We start from the raw sequence: 27,698 nt of genomic DNA, 5'->3' as shown, positions 1-27,698 counted from the left end.
ATTTTAATATTCTCGGCTGTAACATGAGTATAAAAGTTCACTACCTCCACAGCCACCTAGATCGTTTTCCAGAAAACTTAGGTGATTGTAGTGAAGAACAGGGGGAAAGATTCCATCAGGATATTAAAACTATGGAAGATCGTTATCAAGGATGAAGGGATAGCCACATGATGGCGGACTACTGCTGGAGCCTTCAGCGAGACTGCCCTAGTAAACTCCATTCTAGAAAATTTTTATGTGATTAGTGACTAATGTAATTATGTAAATTAAGTTTTTGCAATAAATACTTAAATCCTTGTATCTTTGTTTTTTTTAACTGTCAATAGTAATATTATATATTATAACAGTTATAACGTAAATTATATACACAATTTTTTTTAAAAATCTCAAAAACTAGATCTGATAGACAAAATCTGAGAACTTTTTTACATTCTGCATCCAAAAATTACACAGGAACAGTTAAAAAATCGCAGGCACCAAAATGTGTGTTGGCCTGTGTAATAGTAGAGTGATGGTGAGATGAACATTTTGAGTACAGCAATTCTTTTTTACGAACCTAAAATTGGCGCATGTCTACCTAACCCATGGGAACGTTGAACAGGGGACGAGCGAGACTTGACCATAAGTTTGTTTGTCAGGAGAAACATTGAAAGAAAACAATTTCCAATGACCAACGATTGTCTATGTCAAGGTTTTCATCATCAGATGTATCAGCGTATGAAATACATATTTTCTATTTCAGTGTCACTCTCCCTTTCTTCCGAGATGTTTTCACTCTTTTGAACCTTTGTATATTTTTTTGTATTTATGTATTTCTATTATCCAATTTTCATTTTTTGAAGCCGACTCCCCCTACTTGAGCTAGACTCATGGAGTTTCGTATTCCACTACTCAATTCTGTAACCCGAAAATTAGCAAAGCCATTGTTCGAAAATTTCGAACGAATCCCAATCTGATTCGAAAAAACTTCCTGATGGATTTTGTGGTTCATGAGTTCATTGAGATGGCATTGAAAATGTTTTTCTCGACATTGAGTTTGAACTGTCCGAAATAACAATAGATGATTTTTCGTATCGGTTCCCGTACCCAAGAAAATTCATTGTAACCAACTGTTACACTGGTTACACATGCATGCACGGTAGTGGTTTTGAAACGATCATGAAACTGAAATAACCCGCACTCTATGAAATAACACTTTGTTTTTTATTTTAGAAGATCTGGCATTCATCCTATTGCTAACTCGAATCTGATGCAAAACAGGAATTTCGGTTATTTTGATTCCTAGGATTAGGAAAGGTGGATGCCAATAATTGTCGTATGGGCTCAGACAATCAGAATTGGTCTCAGATTTTAGGTATGACACCTATTTGAGTGGCTCAAAGGAAAAGTGATCTAACTACAATTAAGTGAAATGTTGGAAATGAAGGTTCCTTCATCCTAGTCCAATAATAATGCTAATTCAGCAACAAAAAGTTGTTACTCTTTGATAATATTATAATAATATCCTTGACACTGACTGACAGGACAATAAAGTTAGGTTAATGAAATGACAACGATCATCGGCAACCGGCCAACCAATGAAAAGGCTTTATTGGACTAGAATGAAGTTGCATCAAAATGAAAAACTGAAATATCACTAGATATCAAAACTTAAGGGCCCCTTACTTAAGATTCTGTTGAGCCACAGTCGTGCAACTGGGAATAAAATTAAGCGTCCATTAACTTTAAACGAGGCTTAGTTAAGTACTCCTTTTATGGGGGATTTGGTGCAAACGCGCCTCAAAGTCTCAAACTGTATACAAATAAAGCTAATTTTCTATTTATTTCAAATCATTTCATTCGAAATTACCCTGGGGAAACAAAAACCAACATTCTATGAATGCTCGATGTCAAACATTGAAGTTTTATCCATTTTATCACATTTGACATAAGTATTCATTCAACCATAGACAACAGATTCAGGTTGTCATGCCATCATCAGGATTTGCTTGCATTTCTTAAACCTGCGTTCTTTCTCGAAGTTTCTGAAATTATTTTGACTTCTCTCGTGTTACATTAAGCGGAAACGATCGTATTTGACCTACCGCCAATTTGTGCCAATTCGTATCTGTTAACAGCGAAGAAAACCGTATCATAAAATCCGATAAATCATCTTCGCTCAATTGCAGCATCTCCAATTTGTCAATACAAACGAGGCTGTATAAAGAAATAATTTCCATCGTTGTCAGTGGCCACAGATTATCCTATCAACCGGCCAGTGTTGTTGGTTCTGATTGAAATTTATTATGATTGGCAATTATTTAACACTCGGCACAGTTATGGGCAAACAGACAATTCGTTAACGTCGCTCCACGGATGGATTTCTGTTAGGAATCTTATCCGTTTGTTTTTTTTTTTCTGTACGCGGGCTTGTCGTCCGGTTGGTTGTGGTCGACGTTCGTGGCTTTAGAATGATTATTACCGTTAACTGCCACAGAGAATCATTAGCGTATCTTTAATAGCTCTTTTTAGGCCTCGTAGCGAAGAGTCAGATGGTAAATCTTGCGTAATTTGAACAGTTATTGTTTGCGCATCAGTTCCTTCACTCAAAGGGCTGAAACCATGATCGTAAAACGGTTGAATATCAATTTAACCAGAGAACCTCGATTATTTCAGTTGGGGCCATTTGTATAATGGAGGTTATAATCAAGTACATCTTTGGTCGATGTTTTCCAATCATATTGTGAGATAACAATCATATACGTTCTCAGTTTTATGTACTAAAAAGAGTAGAGTAGTATACAGGGATGCTGGAGATTTCTGGCCAAAACTCTCAGAGAAATTGTGAAGTTAATAGTCTGTAACGTTTCGCGATTTTTTGTAGAAAGGGAAGAATATACAGTTTCACCTATCCTCCACAGATTTTGGCGTATTGGCATGATGTACAGGGTGGGCAAAATTCGTTGTCTACTGAGAAGATCTCGAGCATTATAGCAGCTAGAAGAAAACTAATGGCACATTTTCTATCTCTTTTTTCATGACTAATCCAAATCTGAGAATGGAATCGGCCTATCATTTTTAGATTTCGAGTTATAAACAAAAATTGAGATTCTGACGATTCTGAAAACTTGAACCTCCTTAAGCACTTTCATACGTAGAATGTACTGACGAAAAATTTTTTTTCAATTCAAAAATAACAAATTCAATAAAAGTTTGCATTTGAAAAAAAAAGTTCACCTAATGATTCGAAATGAAAAAAATATTTTGAGGTCGTCAGTGGATTCTACGTAAAAAAGTGCCTGTAGAAGGTTCAAGTTTCAGATTTGTAACTTCAAAGACAAAAAAGTTATGAGAACTTTACGAAATTGTAAAACACCAAAACGAAGTATCGTAGGAGGCTGCGGTTTTCACCATTCTTTATTTATCTGAAAAAAAGCTCTGTACAAGTCGAGATGACATACTTCATGAGAAAATCAACCATCTTTTTAGGTTAGGAGGAAAGCTCAACGTGTTCCTGAGATCAAAATTCATCGTAGAGGTCCAACACATTACTGATTTTTCTTTTTTTTCCCACTGTTACAAATATACAGGGTGAGTCTTCGACTCGTTCAAATATTTTAACAGACATTCTTGAGGTCAAAAGAAACACTTTTTTCCTGGAAAAACAAAATTACCTTCAGAATAACAAGCTAAATCTGTGACACCACATATCAATGGATCTTTAAAACAGAGTTGTATATCTAGCTACACATCTGTGGATCTTGGAATTGGACTGCAAGCTTCAAAAGAGGTAAATTTTCCATTGAAGATGATGACCGATCGGTAAGGCCAGTTTCTGTGTCAGTGCCCGAAAATATCGATGCAGTTCATGACATGATTTTATCAGACCGTCGAATTGGGCTAAAACGGATATCTGAAGCACTGAATATTTCATACGAACGCGTTCATCATATCGTTCGCGTCAATTTGGACATGAGAAAAATTGCTGCAAAATGAATCCCCATATGTTTGTATGTTGACTAAAAGCGTGCAAGGGTAGAAGCATCGCGTTCGATCTGTTCTCGATTTGGAGAAGATGTAGACTTCTTAAACCGAATTGTTACTATAGATGTGACTTGGGTACGTTTCTACGATCCAGAAACAAAGCAACAATCGATCGAATGGCGACACTTTGGGTCTCCAAGACCTAAGAAATTTCGTGTCAAAAAATCTGTTGGAAAAGTTCTTGCTTTAGTTTTTTGGGATTGCCATGGACTAATCATAATTGATTTTAACCTGAGATTACTATTCGACATTAATGACCACACTACGAAAGAAAATTAAAAAAAAAAGACGCGGAAAGCTATCCGAAGGTGTTTTGTTTTTGCACGACAACGCCCCTGCACACAAATCTCATGTTGCCATGCAAAAATTCGTGATTTAGGGTTTGAATTACTAGAACACCCATTATTTGGCTCCATCCAACTATCATCCCTTTCCTCAACTGAAAAAAAGTTTAATAGGGCGTAAATTTTCTTCCAACGAGAAGGTTATAAAAGCTGTGGAGGTCTGGTTTGTAGAGCAAGAAGAAACATGAAAGATCTAGAGACGTTGCAGGTTCGATGTAATAAATGTATCCAATTAAGAGGAGAATATGTTGAGTAATCAAATATTTTGACATTGAAATTTTGTTTGGTTCTGTAGTAGGCTGAGAATTTTTCAATATATCTTCGTAGTGTTGTGCTTTAAAGACAGAAATCTGGTAGATCGATCTATGATAACTCAGCGCATAGAATGTCGAATTCCACGCCCTACCCATCCAGCATCCATCGTTTCATCCGTCACCTAGACGATGCACAAAAAACCTGTCACATCTCGCCTGTCAGCGACCACCGAGACGCCCCAAAAAAAAACCGTCTTTCGACTCGCATAACTCAGCGTCCGTGGACGATAATTGAAAGGAAGCGGATTAGAAAAACCAACCCGATGTGTGAGATGAGATTCTACTCCGCGAATCTGACCGAGGCTGATGTTGCCGACGATGCGGGACGTATAGGTCCCGCAATACCGGACTCTGGCAGCCGGAAAAATTCAGGAGCTCGCCGAGGCAACAGGTTTCCCTACGGCTTTTCGGACCGTTAGCCATCAGTCATTCTATAGTTCCCCGTATTCTGTCGGCTATGACGATTCACTCCTTGTTTCTTCGCATAGTATGGATTTTATTCGGAATTCTAAACAAGCGATACGCCCCCTCGTGTCAATTTTTGTAGATTAAAAGTTAATACATCATGCTTAGTCCATGGCAATCCCAAAAAACTGAAGCAAGAACTTTTCCAGCAGATTTTTTGACACGAAACTTCTTAGGTCTTGGAGAACCAGGGTGTCGCCATTCCATCGATTGTTGCTTTATTTCTGGATCGTAGAAATGTACCCAAATCACATCTATAGTAACAATCACAGAACATTAATATAAGAGAAGTGCAAACGTGGTTCAAAACCAGTGCAACACGATGACATTTCATTGGCCGCCATTTCGGTAGGTTCGAAGAAAGTTATTGGCGGGAAATTTGAATTCGCAGGTATATTTTACTAGGTTATATTGTTTTCAATTTGAATGTTTTTGTTATGGGGATAAGTAAAACTGCAAGATTTACCGAAAGTAGTGAATTTATTGAATTTCATTCACATCATGAATAGAAAAGAATTATAACAATGATAATGACTGAAATATATACAGGAAAATGATTCAGGTTCCAATAAATTTTCAGAATGGGATATTAAAATGAAATTTTTTAGGGTAGATATCAAATAATTCTTTAAGTACATGATAAATATTCCAAGAAGACAAGTGTAAGTCTACTACGAGACTATCATATTTTGGGCAGAGTTACGAAAAAACCTACCAACCCCAATGAAACAGATTCAGATAAACAAAAAGAATAATCTTCACAATTTCAAACCGAGTCATAAAAAAACTTAAGTTGAATTATTACAAGTATAATAAAATAAAAAATTTATTAGGTGGATTTTCTTCTGATTGAATTGAATGTTATTTCAAAATGGGATGTGGCTTGTCGATGGTTGTTTTAATTAGTAGTTGAGTATTGCTTATTTCCACGTATTCTGAAACCACCTCTAGTTTATTCTTATAATGTACTTCTCATATTGTTGGCTGCTAAGTTTTTGTATAAGCTCGATTTTCATTTGCTTCAAAGAATAACAACTGCACATAAAATATAATAAAAAGAAGGAGTGACTATTGCGAAACTTGACTCTTGACTCTACTAAGATGAAATTAATTAGTCAAAGCCAATGATCACAACAAATACAAACAGAATAGAGTCAAATTTCAAGTTACATCGGCCAAAATTTTGATATACTCTATATACATAAGATATACATATTTACATTGAAAAATAATAGGTTTCGAATGGAACATACTGAACCATACCACTTTTTTTATCACAAAATCGTTACTTCAGTCTTCCTTTGGCTTTGCTCCTCAAGATTGTGGTTCATGAAAAGAAATATACTGTAATTAAAACAAGTTCTAAAATATCAGGAACAACTAAAATACTTACTGAATAAATAAATATAACTCAACTCATTGGAGATTATTGCACTAACTGACGTAAATCTTGACCAAAAACAACACAAGCACATACTAAAAGAAATAGGTTATCTTTAACCGACCCAACTCTGCCAAAATGATGCAAATCTCCATGACGACGGCTAGACTTGTTTACATCTGCCAGCCGACATCTTGGTAGGTAATTTCAGACCACAGAGTGTTTTGTTGCTGGTTTTAGTTCATCAGTTTCACCCCCCTGGTAACAATTCGGTGTAAGAAGTCTACATCTTTTACAAATCGAGCACAGATCGAACGCGATGCTTCTACCCTTGCACGATTTTGGTCAACATACAAGCATATGGGGATTCATTTTGCAGCAATTTTTCTCATGTCCAAATTGACGTGAACTATATGATGAACGCGTTCGTATGAAATATTCAGTGCTTCAGATATCCGTTTTAGCCCAATTCGACGGTCTGATAAAATCATGTCATGAACTGCATCGATATTTTCGGGCACTGACATAGAAACTGGCCTTCCCGATCGGTCATCATCTTCAATGGAAAATTTATCTCTTTTGAAGCTTGTAGTCCAATTTTTCATGGTCGCATACGAAGGAAATTGATCACCAACGGTATTAAACATATGATCGTAAATCTGCTTACCTCTTCACCCTTTTAAATACTTGAAGATGGCTCGATAGTCCAATTTTTCGATTTTCACAATTTCGGTGGACATCTTCTCTCTTTCAATTTATTGCGTAACTCTGGTTCACTCTTTTGACCTCAAACTTCACACTGACACTTCTAATGAGTTATAGTTCGTTGCTATGGTAACGCAAAATTTTTTTTTTCCGCATGGAACTAGTCTAGGCTAAAGTACAGTTTTAACATCTTCAAAATTGTATGTTTTCAACAAAAGTTTCCAGAGTAAATTTTTTTCTGAGCACACCGTAGTAACCTTGTGAGTAACATTTTTGATCATGTTGAATAGGCTGATTCATCCTTAATATCTCGAAAACCAAGACACTTTCACTAGAACCAAATTTTGATATTCTGGTAAAAAATGAATTGAGCTATCACCATGTGCTGGATTGACGTCGGTTTCCCGGACACCCTGTATAAAAGGAACAGGTATATCTTCATATCGTAATGTAAGCTATTTGTTTGGAAGAAAACTACCTTGAACCTGATTCTCATTCGAAGAGGAATAAAATCATTTTTCGATATTCAAAAAAATATTTCTTTCAAGTTCGGCCCTTTCCCTATTGTGGGGGGGCCATGGGCCCCCCAGTGGAACCGCTCGTGGGATTGTCTTTATCCAATGTTAATAATATTATAACTGACAGCGAAATTTACGCCTTTCGTTTATGCAACACATCATACAAGCTAGTTCAGCGAGGAAAGTATTCAAGATAGTCGTTCATCTTGGCTGCTCAGTACCAGAGTGAGATTTCAATGATTTCATCTTCTCAAATTATACCATTGCACTCGTATAGGTGGCGGTTTTTGTGTATTACCGTCTATTTAAAAAAAAAGTACACTAAAAACAAAATTCTATTATTTTCACCTGAATTGTTGATCCACGACACGTGTTTCGCTATCACAATAGCATCCTCAGGTGGATGAAGGTAATCTGTTAACCCTCACCCACCTCCCTTTTTAGTTCATTTATGCATTTTCAAGTATCGGCCACATCGATTCAATATAAAAAAATAATTCACAAATACCAATTCAACATAAAAATAGAGTAAACAAAGACGAGGGTTCAATAACGATCAGTTGTAAAATGAAAAGGAAACGCTTGGCACTAGACAACGTATAAAAATATAAAAAAATCTTGGCAGAATGTCCATATGATACAAAAATTAATTCCGAAAACCATAAATTAATCGCTATTTTTAGCGAACCTAAACCTTGAAAACCCGATAATTTGTTTTTATTGGATATTGTCTGCCACCCAAAAATTCCGTCTACCTGAGATGCAATAGAGACTAACCTATATTTAAAGATCGTCAAAAAGATATTTCTTGCGCTCATCGTAACTACACATAAATGGACTAGCCTACCTAGGAGTATTTCAGGAATGCTTTTCAAGAATACCCATGACGTTAGTCATAGAGGTGAATGAGAAGCACCATTCATTCATTAAATCTCTAGGATATGGCGAGAGAACTCAGAATATGCCTATTTAAATTCTAAGGGATCTATAATGATAGTTAACGATGGTTTAGAACATAATTCCTACATAGGTATGATGATTATCCTATAGGCGTGTAATTCCTCAAATCTGATCTGGGCAGAAAATTGCTAATAATTCAGCAATTCAAGATTGCTTTCATATGAAAAACCAACACTATTTTTTGTCAAGAAAGCACTTCGCAAATATTCCATCTATTATTTGTTATCTATAAATAAGAGGACCCTCACATTCTTACTTTAGTCAAGCTTGATCGAAAGAGCATTATCCCTATACTCCATTCACATTTATTTTAGCAGTCGGTTGGCCATGAAATAATTTTCTCAAGTTTTTGTAACTAGAACGGAGTAAGATTGGCACTCATGAAATGTCGTTAATGTCATAACGCCGTTGCCACAACTAATATCAATTTTTATTACGAAAATGCCGAAAGTGATTGAAAAAATAGACAGGGTTTCAGGAAGTGCTATTTAGAATTCAGGTCCGCTCATTCAAATAGTTTTACCCTGATACTCTAAAATCCACAATACATCAGACGGTAGCGAACATATTCAATGTAAGAGAGTTTATATAATGTTTCATCTGAATCTAAACGACTTACATTTCAGCTGAATATTTCCACAATCAGAAAGATTGTGAATAAAGAGGATGACAAAGAATTTCCTTCTATTGGGAGACCCAAAAAAGTGGTGGTATTTGAGAAATTTATGTTTGAGTGAATTAATGCGAAAAGTTTAATACAAGAATTTCGATGAATGTCGTCGTTGAATAAGTTGCCGGAAATTGATTTTTCTATTTTTCATTTGACTTGTCCTATACATAGTATATGTCTTAAGGTACCAATAAATACCTAATTATTATTATGTATTATATCAATGTGTTATGATGAACAGCCACAAATACGCGCCAGTTGTCCTGTTAATTGTTTATTCATGTGACAATTTTTGTTCAAAGGTCAAGTTGATCTTGACTTAAAACTTCCTTTAATTCCTTTTAATTATATTGATGCAAGATGATTTTTGTTGAAGAATTTAACATTCTTGTAATTATCTGTTGATTACTTCGGGAGATACCCATTCCCAACCACTGCATCATATGCATTTCATCTTCGTGTTAATATTTTTGAAATCTACAACTGATGTAACGTATTCAAAGTTTAGCCAAAGAATATAACGAACATTAACTCTCCTCAAGCTAGTGCATATCATGATATTATACTGATCTCTTGAATTTTCTATGCAAATAACTGGATTTGGTATGCCTTCAATCAGTTTGTATAAACTTCAATTATGTTCGTCACATATTTTCCGAAGACATTCGACATTGTGATAAAATACGTAACAACAGAAACTTCTACGTAGAACGGGCAATATAGCGTTGATTGAAAACCCAAAAATGTTTAGACAAGCTTCATAACCCCACATTTTCGTACTATACAGAGTGAAATGTGTCAAATTTCCATGGCCAACCGAGTGCTAAAATAAAAGTGAATGGAGTATAGGAAACCTGTAAAAAAAAGTTTCATAGCAATGTTTCATTTACAAATATTCTTCAAACCATAGGTTAGTAGCACAAAAGCTAAGAGTACTTCTCCCTCTTTCATTTCATCGAAGATTCACAGCTAATTACCGGCAAAGAGTACTCACTTTGATTGAAAGCCCTCGAACTCCTCCTGCTGCTCGCTGATGGAAGCGTCGAGGTCAAGGTAAGAGCCATAGTCGCCGTCTTTGTACAGCTGCAGGGCGGCATCGTCCAGCTGGAACAGAAAGAACACAATATGATATACAACTCTACGAAGATGCTTTCGTTCACTCTCGCGCTCTCTGAACCGGAGAACTGGGTAAGGAAATGACAGGCTGGCGAAGCGTGCCGTAGCTAGATTTATTGTTATTAAGTGTGGAAGTATGGGAGGTGTCATTTATCAGAGTTATGTTCGTTTCGGGATGTTTTAGGATTTAGGTATTGATTTTCGAGATTACACTGCGCAAAAAAATTAACGAACAATCTGAAAATCTCAATTTTAATGAAAGTAAACTCTACATTGACTTTATAACTTATTTTTTATGTTCTCTCGGGATGGTTTTGAACGAAACAAGACACATTAAATGGGAGAAAAATTCAGAATTTCACCGAATCTTATGTAAAAGAAGAGAAATGAACAATTTTCAAAATACTGAAATGCTGATAAGTGATTTAATACTTGGTATTTCCACCCCTTGCGTTAATTACAGCTCGACGACGACGGTTCATACTCAAAATGAGTGATCTTAAAATGTTCTGATCTAATCCTTCCCAGATTTCTCCGAGTTGGATTCATTAAGTCATTAAGAGTAGCTGGATGATTTTCTGAACTTCTCAGCCTTCTGTTGAGGTTGTCCCAAACCTGCTCAATCGGATTGAGATCTGGACTTCTTGCTGGCCATTCCATTCGAGAGACTTCAACCTCTTCAAGGTACTCTTGAACGATGCGCGCACGATGGGGTCTGGCATTATCGTCCATAAAAATGAAATTTTCACCAATGTATGGGGCAAATGGCACTACATGCTCTTCAAGAATGTTCCTTATATACTTATCAGCATTCATAGCTCCATTATCAACGACCATTAGGTCTGTGCGAGCAGTCAAAGATATTCCACTCCATACCATAATCGATTCTCCCCCGAAACCAGTAGTATTCAGGAAATTGCACTGAGCATATCTTTCATGTGGACGTCTGTATACAAGGGAACGTCGATCACAATGGTAGAGGCAGAATCTAGACTCATCTGTGAAGAGAACTCTTTCCCAATCGGCCTCTTCCCAATGGATATGCTCTCTCGCAAAATCCAAACGCGCCCTTCGATGGGCTGGGGTAAGAGCTGGGCCTCTTGCCGCGACACGAGGCCTTAAATCATATTCTCTGAGGCGATTTCTTATTGTCTGAGTGCTAATTTGCACCTCATGAGTTTGCTCAAGCTCGGTTGCAAACCGTTGTCTCAACGAAGAAACTCTCAAGTAACGTTCTTGAATGGCAGTTGTTACCCGTGGTCTACCCTGTCCTGGTCTTCGGACATTCATACCTGTCTCCCTGAATCGCTGCAACATTCTGGACACACTTGTATGGGAAACTCCCAACCTTTCTGCAATTCTTGTGTATGGCTACCCTTCTTATCGCAAAACTACCGCTTGGGCACATTCCTAATTCTTAATCTGAGGTGGTCATAGAAAATCGAGATCAAGATGGTAATAGCCCAAAAATTCAGATTTTGTGTTGCGGTATTCAGGATCGTGTTGAGAATAATCAGTTTTGTACTGGGTAAGTCTTTCACTCGTACAAATATTTCTATAGTAGATTCTTGAGATAAGAAGAAACACTTCATTTTGTTCGAATCAGCTCGATTCAAAAGAAACAAAAAGAACATGTTGAAAAACCGTAAAAAAGTTCTAGCTCACAAACGGTTCCATCGAATTGAATTAATTTCGGTATATATTATAGTTTTTCATTCATTTCATGAATCTTTTCGAACATAAGATATCACCTACATCTTCCAGTTTTCTCATAAGTACCATTACGTAATACAAAAATATCAAATATTAAAAAAACCCAACTCTTGAAACTCAGTTGGACGCTATCTAATGAATATTTGAACGTTTTCTGAAATAAAAGTATTCTTCATATTTTCTCATACAATGCGTTTTCTATTAATTTGATCTAAATAAAAAATAAAATATCTGTGAAATTCGCAAAATTTTGTGCTTCGGACATTGGCTGAATACAACTCTTCATATTTTCTCGAATGAGGCACCGTTTTCGAATAATTATCTGAAAATTTGAAAAATTGGGTACTTTGGCTGAATACAACTCGGTTTAAAAGATGACACTGATATGTAGTGTCACAGATTTAGCTTGTTATTCTGAAGGTAATTTTGTTTGTCCAGGGGTGGAACAGCTCATTATGAAAACTTCAAATGGCTATATCTTTTTATCAGGGCCAAATCAGAAAAAATGATATAGGATAAAAGTGTTTCTCTTGACTTCGAGAAACTATTATTCCTAAGAGTCGAAGACTAACCCTGTATGTTCTAGTTCTATGGTTAAAAATACAGAAGTTATTGAAGATCTTTTGTGACCAGATATTAAGCTGGGTCTGGACTGTCAAGGCTTTCTGGGATGTCAATAATTCTTGAATGGACTATATTCTGTTGAATGATGTGTCTTCTCTAAAACGAATAGAATCATTTCAGACAGAACTTCTTTCGCCACGTTCTCGACCCATATGCTCCGCACTTTTTCGATGCACAGACGATGATAACGCCCTCCTTCGTGATTCAACGTCACTTTCTGATCTTTTATTACTTAATGAGCGTTTCTCTGATCCCAAAGTGGAAATTTCATCGGAGGGTAATGTTTGAACGGATCTAATTAACATGTACGTGAGCCAGTGAGCTCAACTTTCACTTATCCGGGTTCTGGTTGCCCTCACAATATTATAATTACGATGATGGATCTCCTGCTGCATAAGATTTCTACAGGCGGGTTTTTCGAAGAACGCCGAAATACCTTTTGTATCGAATCGATTCGATGTTTTGGATTTGGCCTTCGGTTTGCCACGGTTTCTCTTCTGTGGACGCGACCTAAGGATGTGGAGATTCTGATGCGACCAACGCAATGATATATGTACTTAAAAATGCAAGGAAGTTCAGATATTTCCTGAAACTTTCAAGGGTTTTCACTCTCAATCTCTAGAACAAAAAAAAAAAAAATAAACGATTTTCTTCTGGGTAAATTCTTGCACTGATTGGTCATTAAATCAACTAGAAAAAATTGTTGCCTGACAATGAACTGAAAATAAAGAACTTTGAAATCTTCTGAATTGTATCTTGTGACATTGTGACATTAATTGTCAGTACATAGAAACAGAGACTGCATAGAAACGTTGATTCATTTAATTTGGAAATTACCGGATGACAGTTGCTTCTTCAGTAAATTGATCCAAATATGATCTATTTCTACCGAACAATTTGCCAAATTATTATTTTGATCCAATAAAATACACGTAGATAGACTCTTTAATCTTTCGTTTATAATGGTCTGGCTCATTAAAATTTTTGTGTGGTCTCATGATCTGCGATCTGTGTTCTGTCATCTATTAATTACTTTATTTTTAATATCATTTTTATGTTCGTGTTTTCTTATTTCGAGAGGTCTAGACGTATCACCTGTAGGTTTCACCACAAATACAGGGAATGACTACACACCGAATTTCGTATAGTTATCTCCAAAACAAATGATTATCTTGATTTTCAGTTTTTTCGAGATATCTCATGAACCATCAGAGATATTTGGGAACTGTTTACACCCACCCACTCATCCTTGAATAACGCAACTTTTTCGTGATTTAAGCTACCCTGTATTTCTAACGGTTTTCGATATCCCTGAAGTCCCCTAAGTCCCCAAAGTCCCCTAGTCCTCTAAATTAGTTCTAACCCTGTGTAGAACATAATTTATTATCTCTTTCTATGAATTCTAGACCAGATATTGTTTTACGTTCTCACAATCAACAATTATGAATGATTTTTGTAGTAGGAATCGGGTTAAACTATAAAATCTATTTGTATACATTTTCAATCATCTGGATTTGTTAAGTAAAATTATGTAGTACCACCCCACTCAATCATTCCTCAAAAAATGTGCTAATAGCCACTCCAGCTTCTATCTCATATACAATATATTCAAGATAGAATAACACAAAACATGGTGTGCAATTGGTTTACTCATTCCGATCTTTTACATCCATACATACGAAGAATACGTGTACGAGGATACAAAACAAACACTCGAATAGTCTTTGTATGATGTATTATATTCATGATAGCACGATGCTTGTGCTATACATACATTCACGATGATAGATCAAATATTTTTTTATGAGTAAAGTGGTTGTTGGTTGATAACCGGTAGTAAAGTAATTTCCTTTCGTGATCCTAAATCAGTGTGTACTAACAAACAGGCATGACTAAACTATTTGAGAGGGTAATTCCAGATTTCCTGTTAGCTATGAAATTCTTGGTAGTGTTAGATGACATATCATCAAACATTATTTGAAGACAACCATATTTGGAAAAATGTAGAAATAACCAGAGGAAATCTACTGGAATTAAAAATTGTTTCATAGGGACTTGTGAATCTTCGAATTGACAGAGCGTGAAGCGTTAATTTTGCCATTGCAACTGAGCTTTTGCTTTCAACATTCTACCTCGGGTTTTTCGTTAAACTGGTTGTTGACCAGAAACCGCTTCCAAACGTTGAAGAACTCGTTCATTGACGCTTATCCACAAAATTAATGACCTCACTGATCCGGGTATGAAAGAGTTGGTCAAATTATTAGCACTCGTTCGATCCGCTATATCGAGACCAATTTCTGAAGAAGTTTTACAGGAAGCTGGATGTAAAATATTCAATTTTGAAGCTGTAATATATGAATAAAAGATGATTATGAAATTGTACTAAAAAAAACGAGAAATAGTTAAATTATTTGACGGAACATATAATTTTACTTTCCTTCTATGGTTTGCGGAAGTGACAGACGGATCAAGCAGTTCGAAATAGGTTTCTTTCCTTGTTTCAAGTTTTTCCTTGATAAGTTTTCATTTTATGTACAGGTTATCCCGAATTGCTTGATTTTGTTTCTTTCTGGAACTCCTAAATTAGATAGGGAGAAACCCTGTGAGGAGTTCTGGCGTTGATTTTGGTGTAAAGTACATTAGTGGAAACTATTTTACGATATCTTCAAGTTTCCAGTCATAAATAGGGCTGATTTAGAGTAGAGAGTCAGGATTTGTTTACAGAATAATGGTACTCAATGTGAGAACTTTTTAAAGTGTTTTCGGAAATGAAGAATTTATGGCACATTTTCAAAATCGACAAAATATTAAACGGTATCATATTACCGCATAATCCCAAATCCACAATGGTTAAAAAACAGAAAAATTCAAAGAATTGTGGCCTCCCATTTTTTTCATAAGCCAATAACTACTGAACCGTTGAGTTTTTACCGAGGTTTTCAACCAACGAATGGCACATTATTGAAACTACTCAAGTAGGAGACTTGAACCACCTCAAATATTTCGATTCAAATTTCGCGCTGGAGTGAGACAGTTGCTTAGTGTCGCCAATCACAATTGAGATAGTTGAATCTGACATCATCATCACGTCAATTTTCCGTACAAAAACGTAGAAGCTATATAAATTTATTTATTTTACGGCACTGGCTTAGTGTCGCGCTAGACAGAGAAGCATCGAATGTTTGTACCACAACAAAATAAATACATTCATAGCACGTCAATGTCCATTCCATGTATACTCCATTCACATTTATTTTAGCACTCGATTGGTCATGAAATAAGTTTTTAATAACCAGAACGATGTAAGGTTGACACTAATGAAATGTCGTTAATGTCATAACACCGTTGCCACAACTAATATCAATTTTTATTACGAAAATACCGAAAGTTGAAAAAAGAGACAGGATTTCAGGAAGTGCTATTTAGAATTCAGGTCCGCTCATTCAAATAGTTCAACCCTGATATTCTAAAATCCACAATACGTCAGACTGTAGCGAACATATTCTCTGAATCTAAACGACTTATATTTTAGCTGAATATTTCCGAAATCAGAAAGATTGTGAATGAAGGGGATGACAAAGAATTTCCTTCTATTGGGGGACCCAAAAAAGTTGTGGCATTTGAGAATTTTATGTTTGAGTAAACGAAAAGTTTACTACAGGATTTTCGATGCATGTCATCGTAGAATAAGATCCCAAAAATTGATTTTTCTATTTTTCATTCGACTTGTCCTGTACATTGTATATGTCTTAAAGTACCAATAAATACTTAATAATTATTATTCTATCAATTTATTAACATGAACAGCCACAAATACGCTCCAGTTTTCCTGTTAATTGTTTATTCATGTGAAATTTTTGTTCAAAGGTGAAGTTCATCTTGATTTGAAACTTTCTTTAATTCCTTGCACTTACATTGATGCAAGATGCTTTTTGTTGAAGAATTTAACATTCTTGTAATTATCTGTTAATTCCTTCGGGAGATACAGATTCCCAACCACTGCATCATATGCATTTCATCTTCGGGTTAATATTTTTGAAATCTACAACTGATGTAACGTATTCAAACTTTAGCCATAGAAGATAACGAACATTTACTCTCCTCAATCTAGTGCATATTATGATATTATATTGATCTCTTGTATTCTCCATGTAAATAACTGCATTTGGTATGCCTTCAATCAGTTTGTATAAACTTCAATTATGTTCGTCACATATTTTCCGAAGAGATTCGACATTTTGATAAAATACGTGATTACTGAGACTTTTACGTAGAACAAATAACATAGCGTTGATTAAAAACCCAAAAATGTTTTGACAACCGTCATAACCCCACATTTTCGTACTATACAGTGTGAAATGTGTCAAATTTGTATGGCCAACCGAGTGCTAAAATAAAAGTGAATGGAGTATATTTATGCTCTAAGGGACTCAACATATTTTCATTTCAAATCGAATCGAAACACAGGAAAAAATTTGAACTCTCTGGTCCGAGAATACCAGAAAAAGTGCGAAAAATTCGAAGTTCACGCATGTCGCTCTCGAGTGCATAATCATTTCATCATAATTTGTCGGGCAACGTCTATTACCCCGAGCCGGAAATGTACCTTCTAAACGCGACCGTGAAAGTGAATCAGTCAAAATAAGACACGGGGTTACTGACATCCAGTTCGATGGCCCGGTTGCCCATCTCCTCCTTCTGTGTCTCTTTTCTCGAACACAGCTCGAAAATAAAAAAAAAACTCAAGGTCGTAATTACAAAACGTTTTACACGGTCCACCGGTCGAAAGTTGAAATATTTATATTGGCTCCGGTTTTTTGCGGTACCGCCATTGTTCTGTTTCTTAGCAGCAGCGTTTTAATTCCGATCGACTTTTTCTGCGGCCGATATATTCCGGTAAGTTTCGGTTGGGCATAGGCCAGCTGGTTCTGCGAAGATAGGGCACCCGGATTGCAGAACAACAGAATATCTAAACGTTCTTGTTCGACAAGATTATGGAGGTAGTTTTTTTTTCGAGTAAAATCACCAGAGGTTCCTCTGGGGGACAGAAGTCTGACTGTTCTTCCTCTTTTCGATGAATTAGCTACGCAGGACGATTAGAGAAGTAAAATATGGTCCCAGCCTTCCTAGGAGATTCCTTATTTCTAACGGTCAAAAGTCTCGTGACAATCTGTTGGGTTTCCAAGTAGCCATATTGAAAAATTCTTAGCCTACTATAGAACCAAAGAAAATTTTATTGTCAAAATATTTTATTACTCCACATATTCTCCTCTGGATTGGATACATTTATTACAGCGAAACTGTAACGTCTCTGGACCTTTAAAATGTTTCTTCTTGCTCTTCAAACCAGACCTCCACAGCTTTTAAAAAATTTACGACCTTTTAAACTTTTTTTCAGTTGAGGAAAGAGATGATAGTCGGATGGAGCCAAATCTGGTGAATAAGGGGGGTGTTCTAGTTCTAGGCAATCACGATTACTCCATGACAATCCCAAAAAATTGAAGCAAGAACTTTTCCAGCAGATTTTTGGACACGAAACTTCTTAGGTCTAGGAGAACCAGAGCGTCGCCATTCCATCGATTGTTGCTTTGTTTCTGGATCGTAGAAATGTACCAAAGTCTCATCCATAGTAACAATTCGGTTTAAGAAGTCTACATCGTTTTAAAATCGAGCACAGATCGAACGCGATGCATCTACCCTTGCACGCTTTTGGTCAACATTCCATTTTGCAGCAATTTTTCTCATGTCCAAATTGACCTGAACTAGATGATAAACGCGTTCTAATGAAATATTCAGTGCTTCAGATATCCGTTTTACCCCAATTCGACGGTCTGATAAAATCATGTCATGAACTGCATCGATATTTTCGGGGACTGACACAGAAATTAGCCTTCCCGATCGGTCATCATCTTCAATGGAAAATTTAGCTCTTTTGAATCTTGCAGTCCAATTTTCCACGGTCGCATTCAAAGGACATTGATCACCAAGGGTATTAAACATATCTTCGTAAATCTGCTCACCTCTTAACCCTTTTAAATACTTGTATGATGGCTCGATACTCCAATTTTTCGATTTTCACAATTTCGGTGGACATCTTTCTTTTAATTTATTGCGTAACTCTGGTTTACTGTTTTGTCCTCAAACTTCACACTGACACTTCTAATGACCAGTCATACAAGCTTGGCTACGAAAAATCGATCATTTTCGTCATCTCTTGATGGTGTAGGAAAGAATTTCAAACGGAAACTGGAATAAATTGTTCATAATGTTGAAATCTAAGGTGAATCTGAAGTTCACCTACACCCACCTGAAGAAGCTATTGTGATTAAGAAACACGTGTCGCGCTTTAAAACTCATTTTGTGAAAATCGCATAATCTGTTTTGAATTCAATTATGGATTTTCATCAAGTATAGTTCAATATTCGAAGACTATTTCAATCCCAATGGCTGTCCAATATCTCTAAAGAAGATAGAGTATTCTGAAAACCTTCTCTTGAATCTCTATGGTAGGAAATAACATATCACCAGAGTTTTTTCCCTGCCTGGGCGACCTAAGCCTGTTGCATCGGGCGAGATCTAAGATAGTCAGTTCCAAGAATGTCGATAGCAAGGTGTCGCATTATGCAGACATCGCATGGTTACACAAACCGTAATCTGTATTCTTTATTGTGCAAAAGAATATTGTTAAGCCCACGTGGATGCTGGGAAAGTGATCGCGATGGTATCCGGGACGATATCGATTGATTGCCCAAACGAATTCCTCCACATTCCAGAAGAATTCTTTCACTGTCTCCTAGAATACCAACAAGGAAATCTAGTCTTCTGTAAAAAAAACAATATTCGAAATTATTGCTGCTTTTTTATTCTTCATTGAAAAAATGTCAACAGTTCCAGTTTAGTGAAGACTATTCAGGATCAAGGATGATACTTTCGAAGCTACGATCGATTAGTTTATGGAAAATATAAAAACGATTGTACTTGTCTATTTTTATCCTCTTTATGGTTAACTATAGCATCTGTTAACCGGTTGAATGAACATTAATGGCGCATGCCATGTGTGAAATCACCGGTAAATTAGATGCTTGCTATATTAATTAATTAGAGAGAATATAGCGTTGGTTGAATGTTGAATGTCCCAAACGACTGAGTAAAGATAGGTACCTAATAGATGTCCCATTCCTTGCGTACAGCCTCTGCACTCTATACCAGGGATGGAGGGTAGTTTTTTGTTCTAGAAATGGATAAACCTTTTATTGCTGGGGATAATTTGGTAATTGATGCAGCTATTTTATCCACTCTTTTTTATTATGGAGATCAAATATTCAAACTGACTGAATTCAAATTAATTTTTCTTCAGGTTTTATGAGGACAACTACAAGCATTTTCTCTTATTCTCAATGTAACTCAGAAACCACGAATCATTGTCCCATTTATCAATTTCAGGATGGTTTTAGGGCTATTCATGCCGATTCCGAATACTTCTTTTAATTGGGTTGTGAATTTTAGGTCAATTCGACATATAGAAGCTAATTTTTTTTATCTCACATTTCCTTGCTTTCGTGTTTTTCTATTTCAGATAAAATTTTTGGGTCACTAGGGAATGCCTCCATGGATTTTGTTTTTCTTCTAGAAAAGAATCATTTTCTGTAGTCGAGATACCCTTCAATATGAAATATTTCAACTTATTTTGTAAACATTTTTCATCTCCTACAATCCACTACACTCACGGGGAGAGAGGGTTTTTAACTGGGGTTTTTCTCTAAGCTCTTGTATCATATGCACAATTATAAGGTACCCCGTTATCCTATGGTAAAACTGTGGTAGTTTAAGTGATTCTCTGCCTGAGGCTACAGAAAGTTGAGTAATATAAACAATGTGTTACATTTTATTAAAGAAAAATAACATTTTTCATTTTTGGATCATTATCGAACACTTTTTCAAAAGGACATTTAGGTGAGGAAAAATTTAAAGCTTATTCATTCAATTAGGAAATGATCAATGCTTTCAATATCTACCGATTTCTTCTCACGTTTAGTCAAAACACGTCACTAAAGCGTCATCCAGAACTTTGACTCGGTCTGGTGTTTTTGTTTTTATGTACGGTCAAATTAACGTGATTTCACGCTGTTATTACGTTTCATATTGATTAGTTATGCAAATATCATTGTACTATGTTTATAGTTGATTCCCTATTTCCAAACATGTACATCTGGCGTTATGTATTATACTCAGATAAGAATACTTTTATCTTGGGTAGTTTATTGACAGGCATTTCGAATAAACCAAGTTAAATCGATGAGTTTCGAACGATAATTTGTGGATTTTTGTTGCTGATGAACTTCTGAACAGTCATCGAATCGTCAACAAAATTCCGTTGCAGTTTCACTGAAAAATAACGATTCGTTAAAAAGCACGATACGGCAAAAAAACCGTACGAAACGAACTGAATACATTGATTGAGAAATAATACAGACATACTCATAACGATTTAAACTTCGTTAAACGACTACCAAGGTTCATCGTTCATTGGATGTCACTCATCATTATAGAATTCTATAATAATCCCTATTAAATTACTTTCTTTATTATTGAAGCACTTCAAATGACATACGTAGAGGATTATGGATTTAAATTAATATAATTTTCTGGGTAATTGCAGATTAAATCGAATTAACTGACGCATTAACTTGGCCTCAACACATCGTCTGTATTTGTTGAAGTGAAAATCAATAAAATCATTAGTGGCGAAACTCATCAGTTTCAAACTCTCTTACAACGAAAATCTCATAAACATTTGTTCCCTTGACAGGTCAGTGCTTTCTTATTTTCATGGTTTTATGTATTAAATCAGAAGATTCTTTATTTTCCAATGTACTCGTTGCACTTCCTGATAACAGTAGATTCATTAACGCAGGTTATTTTATTAAAATCTACCGTGTCTCCTTTACCGTGCTTTTATCGCGAGCCAATGAGATTTTTCACGCACAAACACTTCGCCTTGTATGCAAATTCATCGCCGTTAATATACACTGCTCAAACATTGAACTGGACAACCTGGGTACACGTAAAAATATATATAGAGAAAAGAAAGTTTCGTATGTTTATGTAAGAGGAAGTATTGATATCTAGTTAGCCTAGACCAGTTCCAAGCATAAAAAAATATTGCGTTACCATAGCAACGAACTCATTAAAAGTGTCAGTGTGAAGTTTGAGGTCAAAAAAGTAAACCAAAGTTACGCAATAAATTGAAAGAAGGAAGATGTCTAACGAAATTGTGAAAATCGAAAAATTGGAGTATCGATCCATCATCAAGTACTTGCATTTAAAAGGGTTAAGAGGTAAGCAGGTTTGCGAAGATATGCTTAATACCCTTGCTGATCAATGTCCTTCGTATGCGACCGTGAAAAATTGGACTGCAAGCTTCAAAAGAGGTAAATTTTCCATTGAAGATGATGACCGATCGGGAAGGCCAGTTTCTTCGTCAGTCCCCGAAAATATCGATGCAGTTCATGACATGATTTTATCAGACCGTCGAATTGGGCTGAAACGGATTTCTGAAGCACTGAATATTTCATACGAACGCATTCATCATATAGTTCACGTCAATTTGGACATGAGAAAAATAGCTGCAAAATGGATCCCCAAATGTTTGAATGTTGACCAAAAGCGTGCAAGGGTAGAAGCTTCGCGTTCGATCTGTGCTCGATTTGAAAACGATGTAGACTTCTTAAACCGAATTGTTACTATAGACGAGATTTGGGTACATTTCTGCGATACAGAAACAAAGCAACAATCTATGGAATGGCGACAGTCTGGTTCTCTAAGACGTAAGAAGTTTCGTGTCCAAAAAATTGCTGGAAAAGTTCTTGCTTCAGTTTTTTGGGATTGCCATGGCGTAATCATGATTGATTTTTTGGATAAGGGTAAAACAATAACCGTAGATTACTATTCAACATTACTGACCACTCTAAGAGAAAAAAAATTAAAGAGAAAAGACGCGGAAAGCTATCAAAAGGTGTTTTGTTTTGGCAGGGCAACGCCACTGCACACAAATCTCATGTTGCCATGCAAAAATTTCGTGATTTATGGTTTGAATTACTAGAACACCCTCCTTATCCACCAGAATAGGCTCCATCCGACTATCATCTCTTTCCTCAACTGAAAAGAAGTTTGGTGTGCAGAGCAAGAAGAAAAATTTTTTTTGAAAGGTGTAGAGACGTTGCAAGTTCGCTGTAATAAATATATCCATTTAAGAGGAGAATATGTTGAGTAATGAAATATTTTGACAGTGAAATTTTGTTTGGTTCTATAGTAGGCTGAGAATTTTTCAATATATCCTCGTACTGATGGATGACAAACGGTGAGCCTGCCTGAAATGGCAACAATCAGCAAGAATGCTTAGAGAGAGAAAACAGAAGAGAAACGAGCAGAATGAAGGTTTCATCGGGTGGATTCTGCAGATGCTTAAAAAAAAGGTTCCTTCTGTTACAAGCACCTGGAAATCAAGTTGTCAGAATTCGGTCTGCAGTAAACCGTATTAGCCGATCTTGTGAGACTGCTGTAGCTCTGAATATATCACTCCCATGAGTATATGCAGCACTTTCTCACTCTACTTCTTGTTGGGTTAAATCTTCGTTTAACCAATATGCTCATTGTTCAAATTTGAAGGCTTCTAGACGCATGTTAAACTCGGGATATTTAATCCACCAGAAGATTTGCAATGGCCAATTATGGAACATACGACCATGAGGATCATATTTGTGATTCAAATGCAAAACGTTCTCTCTCGAACATCCACTTCAATATTTGAGCAGTGTATATCGTTAGAGGAGTCTTCAACACGATATTCTGGTACCTTTCGTACACTGACAATGCGCACAGAATTCACATTGTTAATTCCTGTTTCCATTCTCGGGAGATGGATGATAAAAATACCATTTATCATAGCGTGGAGCTCGTAATGTTGGTTATTCTGAGTTACTAACCCATGACCTCGGCACTGAATTGGTTTTCACAGGTCGTTGGTCAGACAACAATAGGATCTCGACTAGTTTTTACGCTGAACTGAACATCTCGAGAAATTAGAAGCGTTTTCTTTCCTCTTCGTCCGGCATTTCCATTCTGGCTCGGCATTTTCATGACGGGTAATTATTACCGATGCACTGTGGGAACTTTGATACGATTGCTAACCCCGCTTCGTGGAGGGAAGTAATTATAAACCGAAGAAGAAAGAATCGGAAATTGTTCGTCTGAGAATCTCTTAGGTCTGGTGGTGGGGAGGATTCAATATTAAAATATATTTTGAAAATTTGACACAGTTTCACATATCTTTTGCTTGTACAAATAAACTGCTCCACATGAGTTAGTGATATTGACTTAAATTGCAAAAAATTATAGTTAAAATTAGAGTTTTGTGATGAAAATTCATATTAATATGATTTCAAGTTGCGTATACAAGAAAATAAGTGAAATAACGAAATTTTATTCCCAGAGAATTCAAGCATTTCAAGACTATCAATACAATGTATGGCCTCCACGGGCATCAATAACACCTTGACATCTTAGTTGCATGCTACACACGAGGTTGTTGAACATTTCTTGAGGAATTTGGTTCCATAAACGGGGCAGAAGCTCTCTCAGATCATTTAAGGATTCTGAGGTAGGTTGATGATTATTATCTAATCTTCTTTGGAGCATATCCCATGCATGTTCTATACAATGCAAATCTGGTGAGTGCGGAGGTATTGGTAAATGTAGAATACCAAGCTCCTCGCGCGCATTCTCAACTATGACTGTACGGTGCGGTCTAGTGTTACCGTCTAGAAATTGAAAAGTTTCACCAATAGCAGCGTGAAAATTTGGCACAACATTGTCAATGAGATATAGTGTAAGGCGATCATATTCCTAGGACAAATGTGTAGATCTGTGCGCCCGTTAAAACATATCCCGGGTCATACCATAACACTACTCCCTCGGAATGGATGGACTTCTTGGACATAGCGACAATTACGGGGTATGCGTGGGATTGTCCATACCCTTATTTTCGAGAATCTGAAAATCGTCCATATCTGGATTCATCAGTGAAAAAGACACTACGCCATTGATGGTTCCAATTGATATGTTACCTTGCCCATTCCAGTCTATGACGCTTATGGTCACGTGTTAATGGAACTCTTAATGGACGTCTAGAACCTAGATTCACCCCTTCAAACGTCGTCGGATGGTTTCGATGGAAACTTCGACCCCATCTGCATTTTGAAGAGTATTCCGTAGCATTCTACACGTAGATGTAGGATTTCTTCTCGCCGAAACGGTGACGAAACGATGTGTTTTTCGTCGCCCACCAAGCCTTGGTCTTTCCAACACGGAACCTGTCTCCCTGAACCTATTCCAAAGTCGGGATATCACACTTCGGCTGACTTGGAACCTTTCCGCTACAAGAACCTGAGTTAGGCCACCCTGTAGCATTCTAATAGCCCTATTAGCCTCAGCGTTTGTTAATTTACGTCTTGGTATTTTCAGAAAACTCGTTTCAAATCGAAGCTGTTGATAAACTGACTGAACGAAATTCATTTCATTCGATAGAACCGTTTGTGAGATAGAATCAAAAATAATTTTTTTATGGTTTCTCAACAGCCTGTATCTTTTAAACGGAGATGATTCGGAAAAAATGATGAAGGAAAAAAGTGTTTTTTTTTTACCTCAACAATCTACTGTTAAAGTATTCGAATGAAATCGGTGAAGATTTTCTTCTAGAATGAAAAAATCGACGTGTCCGAGCGTTTTCGAATAAAAAGAACCGCGTTTCGTTTTCAAAGGCCACTCTGTATACATAAATCTATTTTGATATATTCCACATACGTTTATAAGAACCGATTCTTTCCAGGAATTATAAGAATCCACTGTTTTCTCACGGCACATCTCATTAGAAGACCCCAAATTCCGATCCCGATTAAAATTGATATGACATACGGTCTACTGAATACACCTGCTGCTGTCGAGGGGGTAGTGAATTAAATTACGCCTCAATTCTTCAAACTCCCCTGAGCAACCGTCTTGACGTCCACGATTATGCTTCGTTAACGAAAGTCACCTCCGCTGAGTATCTCTTTCTTGTCGTCCGAAGATTAATTTCTGTCTCTGGAACGCTATATGGGTATTGGTGTTGGATGTCATATACGTACTTAACACATGTTGACAGGTTCATGCGTCTTATTCGAAGAATAGCAGGGTGTTCAGGTGGTTCCTATGATGTCGAGTTGTAATATGGGGTGTATTAGTGAAATTCCGATGAGATGTTCACAAAGAAAGGTTTACTTTGATGGTTTTTGATCTTGGTATTCCATTCCTCCACGATATCTAGTTAATACAGGGTGGGCAAAATTGGTGATACATGAACTACAACTTTTTAACCCAACGAAATAGAGGAAAATGAATGTACGATTCATGTCGTCTTTTTTCGAGAAACTAATAATGACATCAACTGTATTCCTCTATTTTTTTTTTGTTTTTGAGTTATAGGCCAAAATTAAAATTTGGGCGATATCAACTTTGGTCATTATCTCCGTTTATGTTTGTGATAGGATGTTGAAATGAAGACATTATACAGACACTTTTTGATAGCAATCTAGTGGCGTATTATGATTTTTTCCTACAGGTTTATTTGCTGAGCTATAACATAGAGTTGTGTTTTTTTATGATGATAGTAGTTTAATATGACTTAAAAGAATCGCCATTTTTTTACCGTTTCAAAAATATATCATACATCGCCCAAACTACTGTATTCATAAAAAAAAATACATCTCTATGTCATACCTCAGCAAATATACCTGTTGGAAAAAATCATAGTACGCCACTGGATTGCTGTCGAAAAAGTGTCTGTATAAAGTTGTCATTTCAACATCCTAGCTCAAATAGAAACGGAGATAACGACCAAAGTTGAAATTCTAATTTTGACCTATAACTCGAAAACAAAAGAAGATCGCCATGCATTTTCCTCTATCTCGTTGGGTTGAAAAATTTGTAATTCAGGTATCACCAATTTTGCCCACCCTGTACATCTGTGCAAATCTCGGTGCAAATTATAGTGGACACGCTAAAGGTCGCAATTTTGAAGCTATCGGCCTCAATTTCGATAGGATGCTAATAGTTGGGGAGCCCAAGAGGGTAATTCGGGATTTACTCGAGCTTACCAGATTAATATAAGGGGAAATAACAGGGTGGCCCTGTACAGTACCTCTACCAAAAATTAGACCTGTATATAGGGGGAATTGTCTATGACAGCCTGTCAGAATAGTAAAAAAAATCGATCATTGTATCTACTTGAACGTGTCAGATCAAGATATATGTGGTTGATTACATATTGAAAAGTATATATTCTCTTAATCTGACAATTAAAGCGTGATGAAGATATGTGGTAGGGCGTCAAACTTGTTCGTGTACATACTCGTGCGCGGTGGCTTTTTCTCTTAATTTGAAACGAATTATTCACGAATAGCGGAAAAAATATAATCTGACAGTTTCAGCAAGCCGAACCAATAAAAATTGGCCATAAAGGTCACAAAAATCAGTTTTTTTGAATTATCTCCTCACGTGGGCTTTTTGCATCCATCATAAAAGTTGTAGAGCATAACATTTTCTACAAATTTTGTCCGAAGAAATTTTTTCTACCTCTGGACGTTTTTGAGATATATGGCGATGTATGTACATTAGACTGAGTTTCTACAATGACCTTGGCATGTGTGGCTAAGCTCCTCGTACTTAAGTTCCTATAAATCGGAAATGGTTGGGAGTATGTAAAATTGCTTCAGACAAAAGTTCTACAGAATTTTATTATCTACAACTTTCATAATGAATACAGAAACG

At 36.4% G+C, this 27,698-nt stretch overlaps 1 protein-coding gene across 1 annotated transcript in view; it reads right to left on the bottom strand.

Annotated features, from left to right (window-relative positions):
- LOC123308331 (FH1/FH2 domain-containing protein 3) overlaps window positions 1–27,698 on the bottom strand; it is a 132,470-nt gene that overhangs the window by 49,712 nt on the left and 55,060 nt on the right. Inside the window, exon 3 of the mRNA XM_044890946.1 lies at window positions 10,375–10,484. Within this exon, the coding sequence (XP_044746881.1) occupies window positions 10,375–10,484 (110 nt within the window). The remainder of the gene's footprint in view (window positions 1–10,374; window positions 10,485–27,698) is intronic.

The sequence above is a fragment of the Coccinella septempunctata genome, chromosome 1 (genome assembly GCF_907165205.1).
Source record: "Coccinella septempunctata chromosome 1, icCocSept1.1, whole genome shotgun sequence".
Taxonomy (NCBI): domain Eukaryota; kingdom Metazoa; phylum Arthropoda; class Insecta; order Coleoptera; family Coccinellidae; genus Coccinella; species Coccinella septempunctata.
The sequence above is the reverse complement of the archived record's forward strand: the minus strand, read 5'-3'. Positions and strand labels throughout refer to the sequence as shown.